The sequence below is a fragment of the Cyanistes caeruleus genome, chromosome 5, assembly GCF_971803275.1.
Source record: "Cyanistes caeruleus chromosome 5, bCyaCae1.hap1.1, whole genome shotgun sequence".
NCBI classification, from domain to species: Eukaryota; Metazoa; Chordata; class Aves; order Passeriformes; family Paridae; genus Cyanistes; species Cyanistes caeruleus.
Window position 1 is genome coordinate 31,814,817 of NC_141705.1, and position 15,682 is coordinate 31,830,498.

At 39.1% G+C, this 15,682-nt stretch overlaps 1 protein-coding gene across 1 annotated transcript in view; it reads right to left on the reverse strand.

Annotated features, from left to right (window-relative positions):
• Positions 1–15,682, reverse strand: part of SNX25 (sorting nexin 25) — an 82,900-nt gene that overhangs the window by 49,996 nt on the left and 17,222 nt on the right. The window contains exon 3 of the mRNA XM_086889058.1: positions 12,079–12,295. Coding sequence (XP_086745184.1) covers positions 12,079–12,295 — 217 coding nt within the window. The remainder of the gene's footprint in view (positions 1–12,078; positions 12,296–15,682) is intronic.

The following is a 15,682-nucleotide window of genomic DNA, read 5'->3' on the forward strand; positions in this document are numbered from 1 at the left end:
GGTGCTGTGCTGAACATGCACAGCAACATGCTGCTGGGTGAGTAAGCCCATGATGCACACCGTGTTGTTTGCAGACTTCTCACAAACAAGTTTTTGGATGACAGCTCTGAAAGAAACAGGGAGCCAATCTCCCTTACCTTGACTGTGTGCCAAATACTCTCTAGTTTACCTCCTTGCAGGTGCCAATGGTTTTCTGGACTTTTCAGAATGTGTTTGACTGAACTCATTAGTGCAGGTCACAGCTGTACCTTTTCTTTATATAAAAACAGCTGTAAAAGCAGAGACAAGGTACCATAGCAGTTCTTTTATGGCCACATGCCTGATGTACTCCAATCCATTTCAACAATAAGGTGACCAAGCCAGTGGTTCCAGACAGACACAGTGTCACCTGGGAGGCACCACAGCAATTTACAAAGCCTGGTCATCAGAAGAAGTCTCTAAGGTGCAACAAAGGCTTGTATCTGTCATGTCTCATACCAGAACCTCCTCCTATTTTCTATAACATCTACTTTCCTCCCAGAGCTGGAGGCTGCCATGCTGGCTAGGTTATGTTGCTGTTCTAGTCAACTGACCTACTCACAGAGCTACTTTAAGCCCATTGCCTCTGTTCGTGGAAAAAGTGACCAAGAGCTGTATATAGTCAAACCAAATGTTTTCAGTTAGACACCACTATACAGCCAATAGTGACAGACAGTATGGTATAATAACTAATTTTTGCTAGTCAGTTCAGGAGGATGAAAATATGTTGGAATATTAACAACTCTGATTTTGTTCTACTAATACAATAATTAGTCTTAATCAGACTAAAATTAGTTTTATAATTAATTTTCAGAAAAACAAATGTAAAGATGACATTTGGGTTTGATTTGTCTAACACCTTTAACTCAATCACAAATCAAATGTTTTGTTTGCAAACACAGGTCATGAAAGGTGTTTCAATTGTTAGAGGTAAGACAAATTTCAAAACAAGTCCCTTGGAACATCTTGGATATAAATACTCTTTTCTGTGAGTAGTGGTTCACAAAGATGATGTGTAATCTTCAGTATCAACCAGTCCAGGTGGTGCAGCTGACTGAGCTCAGAAAGCTGTTTATCTTGTTCTGGTAGGATCTTTTCTCAGTGACAGCTGAATACATAACTATTTTCCTCAGTGCATTTCTACTCCTCTTGCATACTCCAGACATATCCTGAAATCCCCTCTACACCACATCAAACATTCCCTGTCATGTTCTCCCTCAAAGGCATTCATTATTTATCCAAACCTAGACGTGTCCTAGGCAGATTACAGAAAGTCTGGGTCATTTACCTACAGCCACCTCTTAATGTGGAAGTAAAGTCTTCCAGACAGGTTGGTGCACCCAAAGTCAGCCACTTAGAAACACAGCCAGAAGCATATGCAAAATGCTGGCAAACAGGATGACTCACAGTGAACAGAGAATTATTAAGATTGAAAAAGCTCTTTTAGATCATCAAGTCCACCACGAAACCATGTCTTTAAGTGTCACATCTACATGGATTTTTAACACTTCCCAGGAGAGCCTGTTCCAATGCTTGACTATCCTTTCAATGAAGAAATTTTTCCAAATAATGTAAACATCTCTTGGCACAGTTTGATGTCATTTCCTCTTATCTTGCTACTTGTTACCTGGGAAAGGACACAGACCCCCACCTGGCTCCAACTTACTTTCAGTCAGTTGTAGACAACAATAAGGTTTCCCCTGAGCCTCCTCTCCTCCAGACTAAACACCCCCAGCTGCCTCAGCCACCCCTCATAATCTTGTCCTTCAGATCCTTCCCAGCTTTGTTGACCTTCTCTGGACTTGATCCAGCACTTCCATGCCTTTCTTGCAGTGAAGGGCCCAAAACTAATCCCAGAATTCAAGACACAACCTCACCAGTGACAAGTACAGGAACTACTGTAGTAATTCCTGTAGCTGGCACTGAAGTGATTCCTGTGTATTAACAACCATGATACAGAGTTAGAACTAAAAGCAAATGGTGACTGCTTTTTGACCTGTGAACATACCCCATCTTTTTTGGACACCTTATTTCTGGAAGATCTTGCATAGTGATTAGTTCAAGTTATACTTTCACAGCACGTGTAAAGCATTAAGCAGAGCCATAATGCACAGAAAATTTCTGAACTGAGATTAGCCTTCTTAGTCTTCAACATCTATCTACAAGTCTCCTGAGGAATGCCAGTCTGTTTGGGACTACAAACACACTGGAGGATTAACTGTAGCTACAGTATCACCCATGCAAGAGAAGTCTGTCTCCCTATTGTAAAAATTTATTCCCAGTCAAGAGCCAACACATACAGCATTGCTGAGCTGGACATATGCCAGGACTTTTCTGACACACAGTCAGGAGAAGACAAATGGAAAATGGAACAGGATAAATAAGCACATAGGTAAATATTTGATTCTTACCCTTCTAATTTGTCTAATGTGTTTCTGCCTACAGAAATGCAAGGTGGGGGGGAGCAGAGCTGCCTACTTTCCAGTTTACAGGCCATTCAAGAAAACCTTCACTTTTTTCCAGAAGTTATCTCCATTACCTAAGAAGATATGACTCTCTAGAACAGGTTTTCCTAGCCAAACTATACCTACATGTGATCTAAAAAGCAAAAGGGAAGATATTTATGAAAATAACAGAGAAACAAAGTCTTCAGGAAATTCAACTCTAAACAAGCCTTGCCTGTCAGTGCCAAACAGTTCTGTCAACAAATCCTGCAGTGTTCATCAGCATTGGGAAAGAGAAATAAAAGGAAGACTGAAAGCAGGGGAGGAAGCTTGGGGGAAGCTTAACAGCTACAGAATAAATCAATATGACAGTGATAAAACAGACAAGACAAAACACACTGGTTTATATCCTCCTTTGCATGTATACAGGAAGATTTACAGTTCTATCTGTCTCAATATTACCATTGACGAGCTTGCAGGGAAATACTGTGTGTCAACAAAAGGTCTGGCCAGTAAACAGCTGCCTTTTTAACCCAGGTTTCCCCTTCACTGATTGACATTAAAAAAGAGAGTAGTGAGCAATCCCAGAAGTATTAACACCACTGTTCAGCTACCAAACCATGTCTGTTTACTACCTTGGAACAAGAGCTAGGATGTCCTGATCAGGCATATTCTAAAGGCTTGATTAAAAACCTGGATCTTCAGTTCTGTGAGAATGTGGCCATTTTGCAGAGACCAACAGGAAAAGCAGAAACTTAAGTGCAATCCACATACATGTACCCAAAGCAGAGCGCTGCTACACCTCTGCAGTGTCAATAAAGATGTTAAGCACTATTAAATAACCCCAATAGTAACACAGACATTCTTTTTTTTTCCTAATTCCAAACATGTATTATTAGCACTGTATGGTTGGACTTTCCAAAGTAATCACATTTTCAGATCAGATTCCCTTAGTAATCACAGAAAACTGAACTAAAACTGTGTGCAGATATTTTTAGACAGAGCTTTAAAAGCCCAGTCAATTAGCCATAAATTCTGAGCACAACTGTGTGCAGTGAACTAATATAAATGTGGCATTCTAGCAAATAGTTCCAAAACAGGCGTGATACAAGCTCTGTAAACCAGTCTCAATTAATCTCCTTTGGACAATTTTCGAATAATGGCAAGTGGCAACTTAATTCATTTGTGTCTTCTTGAACAATTAAGACTGAAGTAATAGTGACAGTAGTTGTCTGTCAAGATGCAGGTGACTTCAGTGATTTAAAACAGTAGACAGAACATATGCTCTATACAGTATTCTTATAGATCATATCCATCTTCCCTCCCCCATGAGCTACAAAGCAAGCCTTAACCTTGCCCAAATTCTTTTTCTGTAATTTTACAAAAAGCCGACTCTGAATTTTTAACACTATCCAATACTTTTATATAGGGTCAGAAAGCAAACAGATTTCCTTCAGTTGCCCCTCAAAGCACTGGAAGATTAAGCAGCAGAGTACAAATACAGATCCATAAATAGGACCTGCCAAAGTGAATTCCTTTGTACCAAGTCTGTTCCAAGCTGTACTTCTCTTTGGGAACAAACTGACACCTATGGTAACTATCTCCTCTGCATGGAGGTTGCTTCATGCATTTACTGCCTGTGTATCCCACTGAGTGTCATCAGCATTAAAACTTTACCCTTTACTGCTGCAGCCTACAGTTCATCCAGCACTTTATAATGGAAAGCATAAGATCAGATTTGCTGCAGTATTCCTGAAGAGAAGTAGTCAAAACATTACCAGTCCTTTAGAAGTATCATCATTTCCTTCCCATACTATAAGTAAGTAACTCTGAGGCAATATCAACACCTTTTTAACAACAATACCTCATTTCTCAGAAATACAGGACCTATGGCCATTTCCTAAGACCAGACTACCACCTGAGCTTCCAGGTTTCCCAATACAGCAACATCATGGAAATATTTTTTTCCTGAGAATCTACTCTAGATATGCATATTTTTGACAAGGGCCATCTGGCCTTTGGCCATTTAGGCCATTTGGCCTATTGTCTGTATTATAGAGACTCAGGACTATTAACTTGGTATGTGTAGTTGGATGTATGCACCTGACACAAAGCATCTTTGACAAAAATAAGTCAGTTTGGTTTAAAATTAGGCAGTAAGCAAATTTACACACACACATCCTCACCCCTAAAAAAAAAACCAAAAACAAAAAAACCCTTGTGCCCCTCAAGAAACAGCCAACCAATAAAAAAAAAAAAAAAAGCCAAAATAATGCAAAGCAAACAAACAAAAAACCAAACAAAGCAACCAACCAAAGAAAGCCCCAAGGGGTCTGTAAGTGTAACAATTCATCTACAGGAAATTACATAAGGGAGGGGGGGATAGATAGATTAGATAGACAGAGTTTTTTCCTTCAGCCTTGACATTTCTTTCAAGAGACAGCCTTACAGAGCTCTATTTAAGTCTCAATCAGTACCATTGTGAGCTGAAGCGCACGTGCAACTCTAAATAAGTGGCATCAGTATATTCAAGATTCACCAGGCATTTTCATTAAACCAACTCTGAGAACTACCAGAACCACAAGCAGGCTGCATCTCTTCATCTATATCAGCCTCAGAGATGTAAGCTTCTTGACAGTGCAGCAAAGTAAAAACTGCTTGATCTATTTGAGTCCTCTAAGACAGAAAAACAAAAATTTAGACCTTTACAACCCAGAAAAAAAGGATCTACTTAAAAAAAAACAAAACAAAAAAAAAAACCCAAATCACATAAACCCCAGAAAGCACAACAAAAAATAGAAACAGATAAAACAAGCTATCAGAAACAGATTTATCAGGGTAAATCAGCAAGTTTTATAAGTCATTTCAACTGATGTTGCATAAAATGGTGCATAAAACCCATTATTTATACATGCCACAGTTACCTCTTTCAGGAAAAACCATTTGACACATTGTATTAGTAACAGAAGCAAAGAATTTATGAATGGCTTACAAACTGCAGTATAACCACATCAGCACCAGGATGTCCTAATGCTTATTATCGTGTCAAGGTTATATTCAGTCATTAAGAGGAAACCCAAAGTTCCCACACTGAGGCTTGAAAACAAATGGTGAGCTTTAGACCTGCTGCTGCCCATGGGTTGAATTTAATAACATGCTCAGGGCCTTGGTTTTTCATGACTAATTTGCTCACAGCACCTTCATACGTAGCTGTTCTCATTGCAACACAGCTTTATACTAATCCCCTCGATACACCTTTCCAGAGGCTGACTGTGATAACCAGCTCTAAGTATTTCTGGTTCCTGGCAAATGGAATAATAAAAGAAAAACAAGACCTGTGGGAGGTGTTTATCCAGACATCTTGGATGCATCTGTGGAATTAACCAAGTTAAATCTCAAGTGTTAAAACTCCCTCTGTATCAGTCTGCCCTTGATCAGTTTGTGGTGCCATCCCCTTTTATTTTTACTATATTATCACAATACACACTGTAATAACAAAAAAATTTAAGTTATATACTCTATACATGCCAAGAAAAGAGTTATTTTCTCTTCTTACCTTGTCAGTAATACACAGAAAACAAAAGGAACATGATCAAAACATGCATGATACAAACTTTAATCCCCAAACAGCTTACCATACTGATCACTCAAGCAGCAATTTCCCCACAGCATGTTCTCCCCCACACTTTCTGAGATCACTGAACTCTTAACTAGAGGTTCTGAATCGGCATTAGTAGCAGACTGCAGACCCCAAGCATTCATTTATTCATTTTGCTAAGTCATAACTTATGCGGTAAGTCTGGGCACAAACATGCACAAAAACACTTCAGCATATCCCAACAGATGCTGTGCAGCAGATAACTGGCCAGAAGCAGCCTGCAATACCCCATATTTATGTTGGCAGAAACCAATTCTTCCTCTGTCTCTGGGGTCAAAAGTGCCCCAGCTGTAGGTTAAAGTCAGAACACCCAAAACTAGAAGATATATGGGGGAAAAAAAAAATAAAATAAAATATTACTACTAATAAAAATAAAACCAATGTCATTTTACTTCTTCTTTCTGGGGTTTGTTCAAAAAGCACTGTTGTCATGGGGTTCAAGACACAATGATTAACTATCTTCCAATCTCACATGTCTACTCTGCTGGACTATTCTGGGTTTATTTTCTTCCCAATGGCTAGTATGGATATTTTGGATTTGTGCTGAACACAGACTGATAATATAGAGATGGATTTGTTATTGCTGAACAGCCCTTGGACAGCATCAAGGCCCTTTTCTGCTTCTTGATTCACCCCACTGCTGGGGGTGCACAAGGAATTGGAAAGAGACAGGTAGGATAGGTGAATACAGCTGACCAAAGGGATATTCTAGGCCAAGTGGCATCATGCTCAGTATATAAAGGTGGGGAAGAAGGAGGGGATGGATGTTTGGAGTGATGGTTTTTGTCTTCTCAAGTCACTGTTAACACGTGATAGGGCCCTGCTGTCCTGGAGATGGTTGAACACCTGCCTGCCCATGGACAGTGGTGAATGAAATACTTGTTTTGCTCTGTGTGAAGCTTTTGCTTTACCCATTAAACTGTCTTTATCTCAACCCACAAGTCTTCTCACTTTTAACCTAAAAGTCCTCTGAGCATGCTGGTGGGGCAGTGAGCGAGTGAGTGGCTTGAATGGGGCTATTGCTGGCTGAGGTTAAACCATGGTACCTACTTATCTAATGCAGGCAAATCTTATTTTGCCTATGCTGTACCCAGCAAAAAAATAGGGTTTTATTTATGAAACATTAATAATTTTGTAAATATTTAGGGCAGTTATTCTTAACCCAAAGAAAGGGCGAGGGAACTCCCTCTTCCTTTCATGTGGACAGCTACACAAAAAGACATTTACTATTTGTCTGCACCTTGCTTAAGTCTTTCCGGTACTGAGTGTTTCATCCAGAACAATAGCTGCTTCTAGCTTTCAACAAACATATCATGCTACCAGAGCCAGCCCACATTCCTGGGATCAGATAATTCCAGCTCTCAAAATGTACACTGCCACCACAGACAACACTGCACCCACATACCAACATGACCATTTCCATCATTATACACCACCTTACTCAGCTCACAGTCCACCATTGATCACAAAATGGTATTGCCAGTATTCAGCTTGCTTACATTCTAGTTAAAGTAACTGAGGAAAGACCCTTGAACAAGATATGAAAAAAATGAAGGAATAAAAGGTGTTATGAAACATGAATGGCCAAATACTAACCTCTTTACCCTTGCAGGATGCACTTGCCTAATCCTGTTACAAATGTGCTCCTGATCCTGTACATATGGGAAAAGAGCAGCGGCTTCTAAAAACAAATCCAAGTATGAGATTTCCTCCATATCTCAAATTCATAAACTAGCTAATGCTGGACACAGGAAATTCCATTTCTATACACCAAGCCAATACCAGAAATTAAATAGTTTCCTATCTAAATGATTCTAAATGACACAAATTTTCTCACTGAAAATTGAGTTTCCTTTGAAACCCCAAATGAATCTCAAAGTACACCCCAGTGACACATAAAAGATGAAAAATTTGGGAGCTGTCTTGCCTTTGGGAGCTTGCACTGCTCTGTGTCACTTCAGATAGTTCTGCCCATGGCTAGAGGTGTCTGTGCCCTTATTTCACTCTGTAGATGTATGTGGCATGCACCAGAAAGACAGCTGCTGTTAAAGAAAGCCAGGGGATAAAACAAACAAATGGGAAAGAAACCTAACACTACAAGGTTCCTTTCTCCCAGTGCCCTCTCTCCAACTAGCCACCATGAAAGTGGACTCTCCTCTTATGAAAGAATCATCGAATGGTTTGGGTTGGAAGAGGCTTAAAGATCATCTAGCTCCAACTCCATGCCATGGGCAGGGACACCATCCACTAGACCAGGTTGCTCAAAGTCCCATCTAACCTGGCCTTGACCCATACTTTGAAGGGAGACAAGGTCTCCCAGCAGTTTTCTTCATTTCTGGCCTCTGCTGGCTGTTTACCTTGAGCTGTTTATCACTAAGTGGATTTTTGATATTGTTAAGCCAGAGGGAAAGCAGGAGCAAAAGAAAGGACTGTAGCACCCTTCCTCATTCTGAAGGGTCTTAATCTATTTTTATCCCCTCGGACACCCTGGTTAATCACAGATGGAAGTTAGTCAGTGAAAGCAGAAAAGTAAAGAAATTTGTGTGTCCAACATGCACCTAGTCACAAAACACATGAACTTTTCTCTGAAAAAACAAGACATCTGTCCTCCTGGGCACTCCTTTCTGCTATATCAGTGGATTATCTGTTATCATATAGGAAAACCAAGACAAAGTGGCTCAGGTGGCACCTCCTCCAGAGACAATATTAGAGGTATTAAAACTTCATAAGCTGCCATGCAATAGACAAAATGCCCTTTACCATCATGCTGCAATATAAATTCAGTGGTGGAAATGATAGAGCACTCCAAGAGGTATCACAGCAGGAAAGATACTTCTCTGTAATTACAGCCTCTGTTCTACTATATTTATTACCCAAAACTAGTTGGATTCATTATGAGATACAGAGAGAAATGTGAATGCCAATTTACATTTATCACTGTCTTTAAAACATTAACAGAAAGCAAAGCAGATCAAGAAGATATGTGTTCCACACCTTAGGAAGATGAATTCTTCCTGTTTGAACTGCGGCAATCAAACTGTGATTCAACACAGTAACAGCTGAACACCACACAGATTTTCACTCACTCCTGCACCCTCACACAGTGGGATGAGTGAGAAAATAAGAAAAAAAGGCATAATTCCTGACTTTGGGGTGACCTAATTGCAGCCTTCAGGTACCTGAAGGCAGCTGAAAAGAAAGGTGAAGAGAGACCATTTACAAGAGCCTGTAGTGACAGGACAAGGGGTGATGGCTTCAAACTAAAAGAGAGTAGGTGTAGACAAGATATTAGGAAGAAATTCTTCCCAGTGAAGGTGGTGAGGCACTGGAACAAGTTTCCCAGACAAGTCATGGATGCCCCATCCCTGGAACCGTTCAAGGCCAGGTTGGATGGGGCACTGAGCAATCTGCTCTAATGAAAGGTATCCCTTCCCGCAGCAGGGGTATGGAATTAGATGACCTTTAAGGTCTCTTCCAACCCAAGCCATTGTATGACTTGAGACAAAGAGTTTAATAGAACAGAAAAGGGGGGGGAGGGGGGGGGGGGGAATTAAAATAATAATAATAATAATAATAATAATAATAATAATAGAATATATAACACAAATTATGCACAATGCAAACGCTCAACACCTGCTGGCTGAAGCCCAGCCAGTTCCCAAGCAGCATCTCTCAGCCAGCTTTTACCTCATTTATATCTTGAGCATGACACCATACAGTATGGAATATCCCTCTGACCAACTGGGGTCTGCTGTCCTGGCTACGTCACCATCCAGCTTCTTGTGTTGCCCACCCTCTCAGCCTCCTCACTGGCAGGGCAGTATGAGAAGCTAAAGTCCTTGACTTAGCATAACACTGCTTAGGAACAACTAGAACACCAGTGTTACCAACATTATTCTCAACCTAAATCCATAATATAGCACCATATCAACTACCAGGGATAAAATTAACTCAATCCCACTTGAAAACCAGGACAACAATATAGAAAATAATTAAAACCTCCCAAGGTAGAAGTGACATACTTTTTAGTTCTCAGTCTATAGCTTAAAATGTCAGCAGGTTCTAGCACAGTAAACTCCATAGCAGTAGGCAATTTGTACAAAACTCAAATTCTTGTTAAAACTGCAAATTCTCTCAAATAGAAAACACTATCAGAATATTTGCTGCGCTTTCAGGTTTATTACATGCATGCTCACGTCACTCAGCAGCACAAATTCCATCTGTAGTATATGAGTACCATGTCACCTTTCTGCTGACTTTGCAATAACCTGTACAAAGCATTTAAGCTGTCTCTCCATCTGCTAAGAAATGGTGAGCCCTGAGCAATTTCCATACAGCCCCATGGACTTTTTGAGCAAGTTTGGATGAGCAGCATGAGGATATTCTAGTGCTTTACAACTTGCATCATGCAGCATCATGTTGCTGATCTGTCAAGCATGTTAAAACCAGACCTTTCTCCTTGTGAATTCACAGCCTTGCAGTCTGCAAAAACAGTCATTGAACAGTCCAGTTCCAGCCTCTATAAATTGTTCAGTTAGAGCTGTTGGGTTGGTTTGGTTGGGTTTTTTCTAACCTATTACACTAATTCTTGATAGGACTTTTTTCATTCCCATATTAATGCAGTCTGTCCAGAGTTAAGGTGCATTTACTACTCCCAAGTGAAAAAGTTAACCAGAAAATAACGAAAAGAATTTCTTTCAGTTCAACATAGTGGAAATAACAATCCAACAAAGAACAGATGAAGAGGTCATAATTCTCAGCAAGTAAGAAACCTCACCAACAATCAGCATTAATAATACTTAATAATTCTTCAATTCTAGGTCCTACATCCCCAGCTTTAAACAGAAAAACATTCAGATTTAAAACAAAAACGAACAACAAAAAATTCAACTTCCTCATTCTTTAGCTGTTCAAATCAAATTCTTCTCAAAAGCAAGCACTTTATTCTGATAAAGAACAAGTGCAAGCATGACACTTAAAAATCAAGGAGCACACTTAGGAGTTTTTTTTTTCCAATGCATTAGCTTCCATAAAAAATTAGCTAGGATCTATCACAAATATACTAACGGTGCCTTCTAATACAGAAGAGAAAGAAGTGTCAATGGCAACAGACTAATCACTGACAGAATACAGTTGTTCTTTTTTGTGTGAAGGGGCATCAAAAATATTGGATCTAACTGTAGATAAAAACTTCACAGAATAAAATGTACAGTCTAAATCTGAATGACCAAAGTATATTCCAATTAGAATCAAAATGCAGATATAAGACCAAATTCCATGCACAATTAGACAAATTGTGCATTCAGATGTGGGAACTGCATAGACTAAGATTTAAAATAACCAAAATACAAAAAGATTTAAAATAATCATGTTCAGGGGAAAGCTGGCTTTTTCAAGTGGACAAAGAGATCCTTGCCAAAGAAGAAATTCATTAAATTAGCAAGATAACTTAAGGAGAAAAAGAAAATACAGCCAACAATTTTTCCACTATAAAAATCTTGTTACTGCAGGAGAGGTCACCTACAGAAATCACAAGGCTTTGCCTCCCAGGGCTAGAAGAAATGGAAAATTGAATGGAATTACTCCTGGTTCTGTTCTGGGAAAGGTGCAAATATCTATCTTCTTGTCTGTTGACTGCACTGACAGTGGCCCTTCCTTCCCTTGCATGTTCACAGTACTTTGCAAGAGCTGCTCACACAACCCACCTCCTTCTGTGAACAAAGGATTCATGGACTAAACTGAAGAGAGTAGTGTATCCAAACTCTTAGAAAAAGGAGTCCAAGTCTTTCCTTACAGATGTCCTGAAGCCTGCTTGATCTCTAAAACTGGTAATAAGCTTGAACTGTTTTATCAGTTTCCTACAAAAGGATTATCCACAGTCTTCATCCCTTTGATTCAGCACATCTGTAAGTAAAGAGAGAAGCAGAAAGTTCCAATGAAATGCAGTTTTGTTTTTACCTGGCATTGGCTCCTTTAAGGTCACAGAAGTGTGAGAGTAAAGCTTTCACCACATCACTGCAGACAACTTTAACTACATCAACGTGACTCAGCCTCTGTCGCAGCTGCTTGGCAATCTCCCAGAAGTCTTCAGAGAGCAGCTGGTACAGCTGCCCCTCATCTCTGCTGAGTTGCCCATACCAGGACAGGATGTAATCTCTATAGCTGTAGTCAAACACTGAAAGGAGAAACAAAACAATAAATAGCAAAAGCTGCAAAAGGACAAGGCACACCAAGATAGGAAAAATATAGTCCTCCACCCTTCTCAAAAACTGTATGGGTAATAGGCTCTACATCTTCACATCTATTTCTTGCCAAAGAAAGTCAGGTTGGCAAGGTTACAGCAATCTGCACCTAACAGGTTACTGCAGGTCACTTTGCAAAGCAAAGATCTTAAGTGGATTTGCTCAGACAGTCAGGTTACCAGCCACAACCTCAGACTAATACCTGTCTCTCAGCAGTGGCTTTGGTTATATGAACTATCATATAATCTGACTGTGTCTAAAATGTTGCAAACTGAAGTCAGCTTTCTTTACATAGGAACTGAATAGTCTCCATTCCAATGTCATAGCTAAAAAGGGGAGGTGGTAAGATTTTTGGATTTCCAAAGACATATACAACACAGAGCACCATCACAGAAAGTACATTATAGGATCAGAAGTGTTAAGAGAGAACAAGTGGATTAGTGAGACCACATGAGCTTCAAAAATGACTAAGCATTCCAAACCATACTAACAGGTAATAACCAGTATTACTGTAATTGCAAATCCCATGGCAACAGTGTCTTCTACCATTCTGACCTTGCTTTTTGACATTTGTATGTCACCAGTTTTACTGATGTTTCACTCCAGCAAATGTCGCTGGAGGTCTGAGGGAGCAGGAGATGTTCAGGGAGAACACATGAACTATTTAGCAGTTGCAGCAAGATGGGGGAAAAGCTGGGATTGTAAGAGTCATTTTGCATCTACCAGAGGGATAACAAAAAGGGGGGAATAAAGTCATGTGTCTGCTAATTTGAGCAACTTCTTTACTAAACAAGATGGTTTCAAACTTTCAAATCAAAAGTCCATCTCATTTGTCAGTATAAGCCTGTGGTGCAAAGTAATCATAAGACTCCACAGTTTCTTACCTTCCACTTTCATAGAAGGTGTTTGTTTGGTAAATGATATAAATTATTAAAATCTCCCTGGCACTGCAACAGTGAACTAATAGCATACTATTAGGACAAAAATATTTTCACCTGCCTTTTCAGGCAAAACTATGAACATAACCTTGATAAAAATATTTCCAGGGAAACGGCTAAAACTGATAGAAATTTCCAGTCAAATGCTTGACAAGCAACCTTCCACAAGTTTATAAAGAATGCAGCAGAGTCACTTCAATGAATATGCTGAAATATATAGTTAAAAGCCTTTTGCTAAGTAATTTCAAGACTTTCAAATTAATAATTCAGAAAAAAATTCCACAGTTCTGTAAACAAATACAAAACAGGTTTGAAGATTTTTTTTTCCCTAATGCAGGAGAGAAAAAAGTATGCAGAGCAATATAGTAGGATTGGAACTTCTAAAATATATGAACTATTTCACTGAAAACTCTCACCCACAAATACTATGGAGTGATAAAACAGTTATAAAAAGTAGTGGCCTTCTGATGAGCAAGCAGAGGAATAATCTGTTAAAACACCACAGAATAGAAGGAATAGCACTTTAAAATCTGACATTTCATTACTTATCTCAAGTCTTCTAACAATACACATTTTAAGAATCTATTTTTCCACTGCTGTTCCCATGTCCTTCTGCAGCCACCTTTTTCTTATAGCTTGGTTACTTACTCTCTTCTGTTGCAAGGTCTGAAATGCTGTGGAAAGCTGATCACAGTACACATTCTTCCCTTTCATCTAATCCCTAAGAGATCAATAATTTCTCATGTGCACTTGCAACACTGCATTGTGGTATTTTTTCAATCAGCCTCACTAACAGATAGTGACTTTTCAGATTTTACTACAGAATCCTCCTCTCTATCCTTTGCAAGGGTGAAAAGTAGCTGTTTCAGCATCTTTTGCCCAAGAAGTCAAGCCATGTTATGGAGTGGTGGCTCCTACAGAAATCTGTTCAACAGTACTCTACAAAGCAAGAGCACAAGAACAGAACTCGCATCCCAATCCCTTAAGGATATATTGTCTTTCAGACTAAATCTATTCCTAATGACTCTTAATTTATAATTATTTTTAAGCAACTCCACTCCAAAATGAGCTCAGTTTCCAGTATTCTACATAACACATTCTTTTTCATTCCTTTTAGCCACTCATGAATTCTGTCACATTCAATGCAAAACAACCACAAAATCTATTGGCAATATCAAGTTAGAGACAAAAGATCATCCATCATCACCAAAAATCAACCATGTAATTATGAAATATTTCATTTGTGTTTAACTCTGCCAGTTACATACTTTCAACACCTTGAAAGGATTAAGGTGTTAAAAACACTGCTTTAAATCCTATTTTCCTACACCTGTGCTTTACAGCTTTCTTACTTCACATGTCTTCTGTAATTTCCTTGTCACTTCTGAACCTTGCTGCTCTTCCTGCATCATAACAGTACTTTTCTCTATAAAATTCAGGGTTCTTTAGAGCCCAGGATGTATGTTCAAGTGAGCAGTGAGACAACTTTTAAACAAATAAAATTTAAAAAGGATATCTGGCACAGACACTAACAACAGGCAGTTAAAGACTGAGTAAGACACTTCCTTGTGTCATCCTGGCCATGGTGTGCAGCTGCTGCTTTAGTTTCATGCCCAGTGATGCAGCTGGTGCCTTTTCAGCACTCTAAAGAAATTCAGAAAATAAATGTAACAATTTTATAGAGAGCAGCTTGCTCTCTTCAGAGGAGGATTCTGCTCATGCATCTATTCTCATTATTTTTATATTACGTGTTCTCTAAAACATTGAAAACAACAGTCAGAAGACAAGGAAGGAATAAAAAAATAAGCAGAACACATTCAGGACAGAACCTTACTCCCATTAACTCATCTACTACAAACATAAAACAAATTTCTTCTGATCAAATCAAATGCAGTGACCACAATGACTCTGGCGCAAAATTGTAGAAACTTCTACTGTGTTTTCTAAATTCATTTAGAAGACCCAAGTCCCAAGTTGTTACAATGCGATTAAATGCCATTCCCATGTGAAATTAAGTTGAGCTTGTTCAACTACTCTTTTTAAATACTGTAAACAAGAAGAGTGTTGGGAGTAGAGCCAGAAGCTTATGTGGAGATTTAGTGAGGACACCCCTCTGGACCCTTCCTTCATTCCTACTCCTACACATGCCCTACAGTAAGTGCTATCCCTTTTTCCACATTCATTCAAAGGTTCAGTGGCACCACCAGGGTCTGCAGGTCAGACGGGCTTCAAATCTGCAATTTGCAGAGCTTCACCCTAGACAGTTTTTATATTGCTAAGATTCATTATCCAACTTTATTAAAAATAAAAATCAGAAGAACAAGGATTAAATGCCTACTCTTTTTCTTAAAGCAATATTAAAGAAGCAGCATAAATATTCTA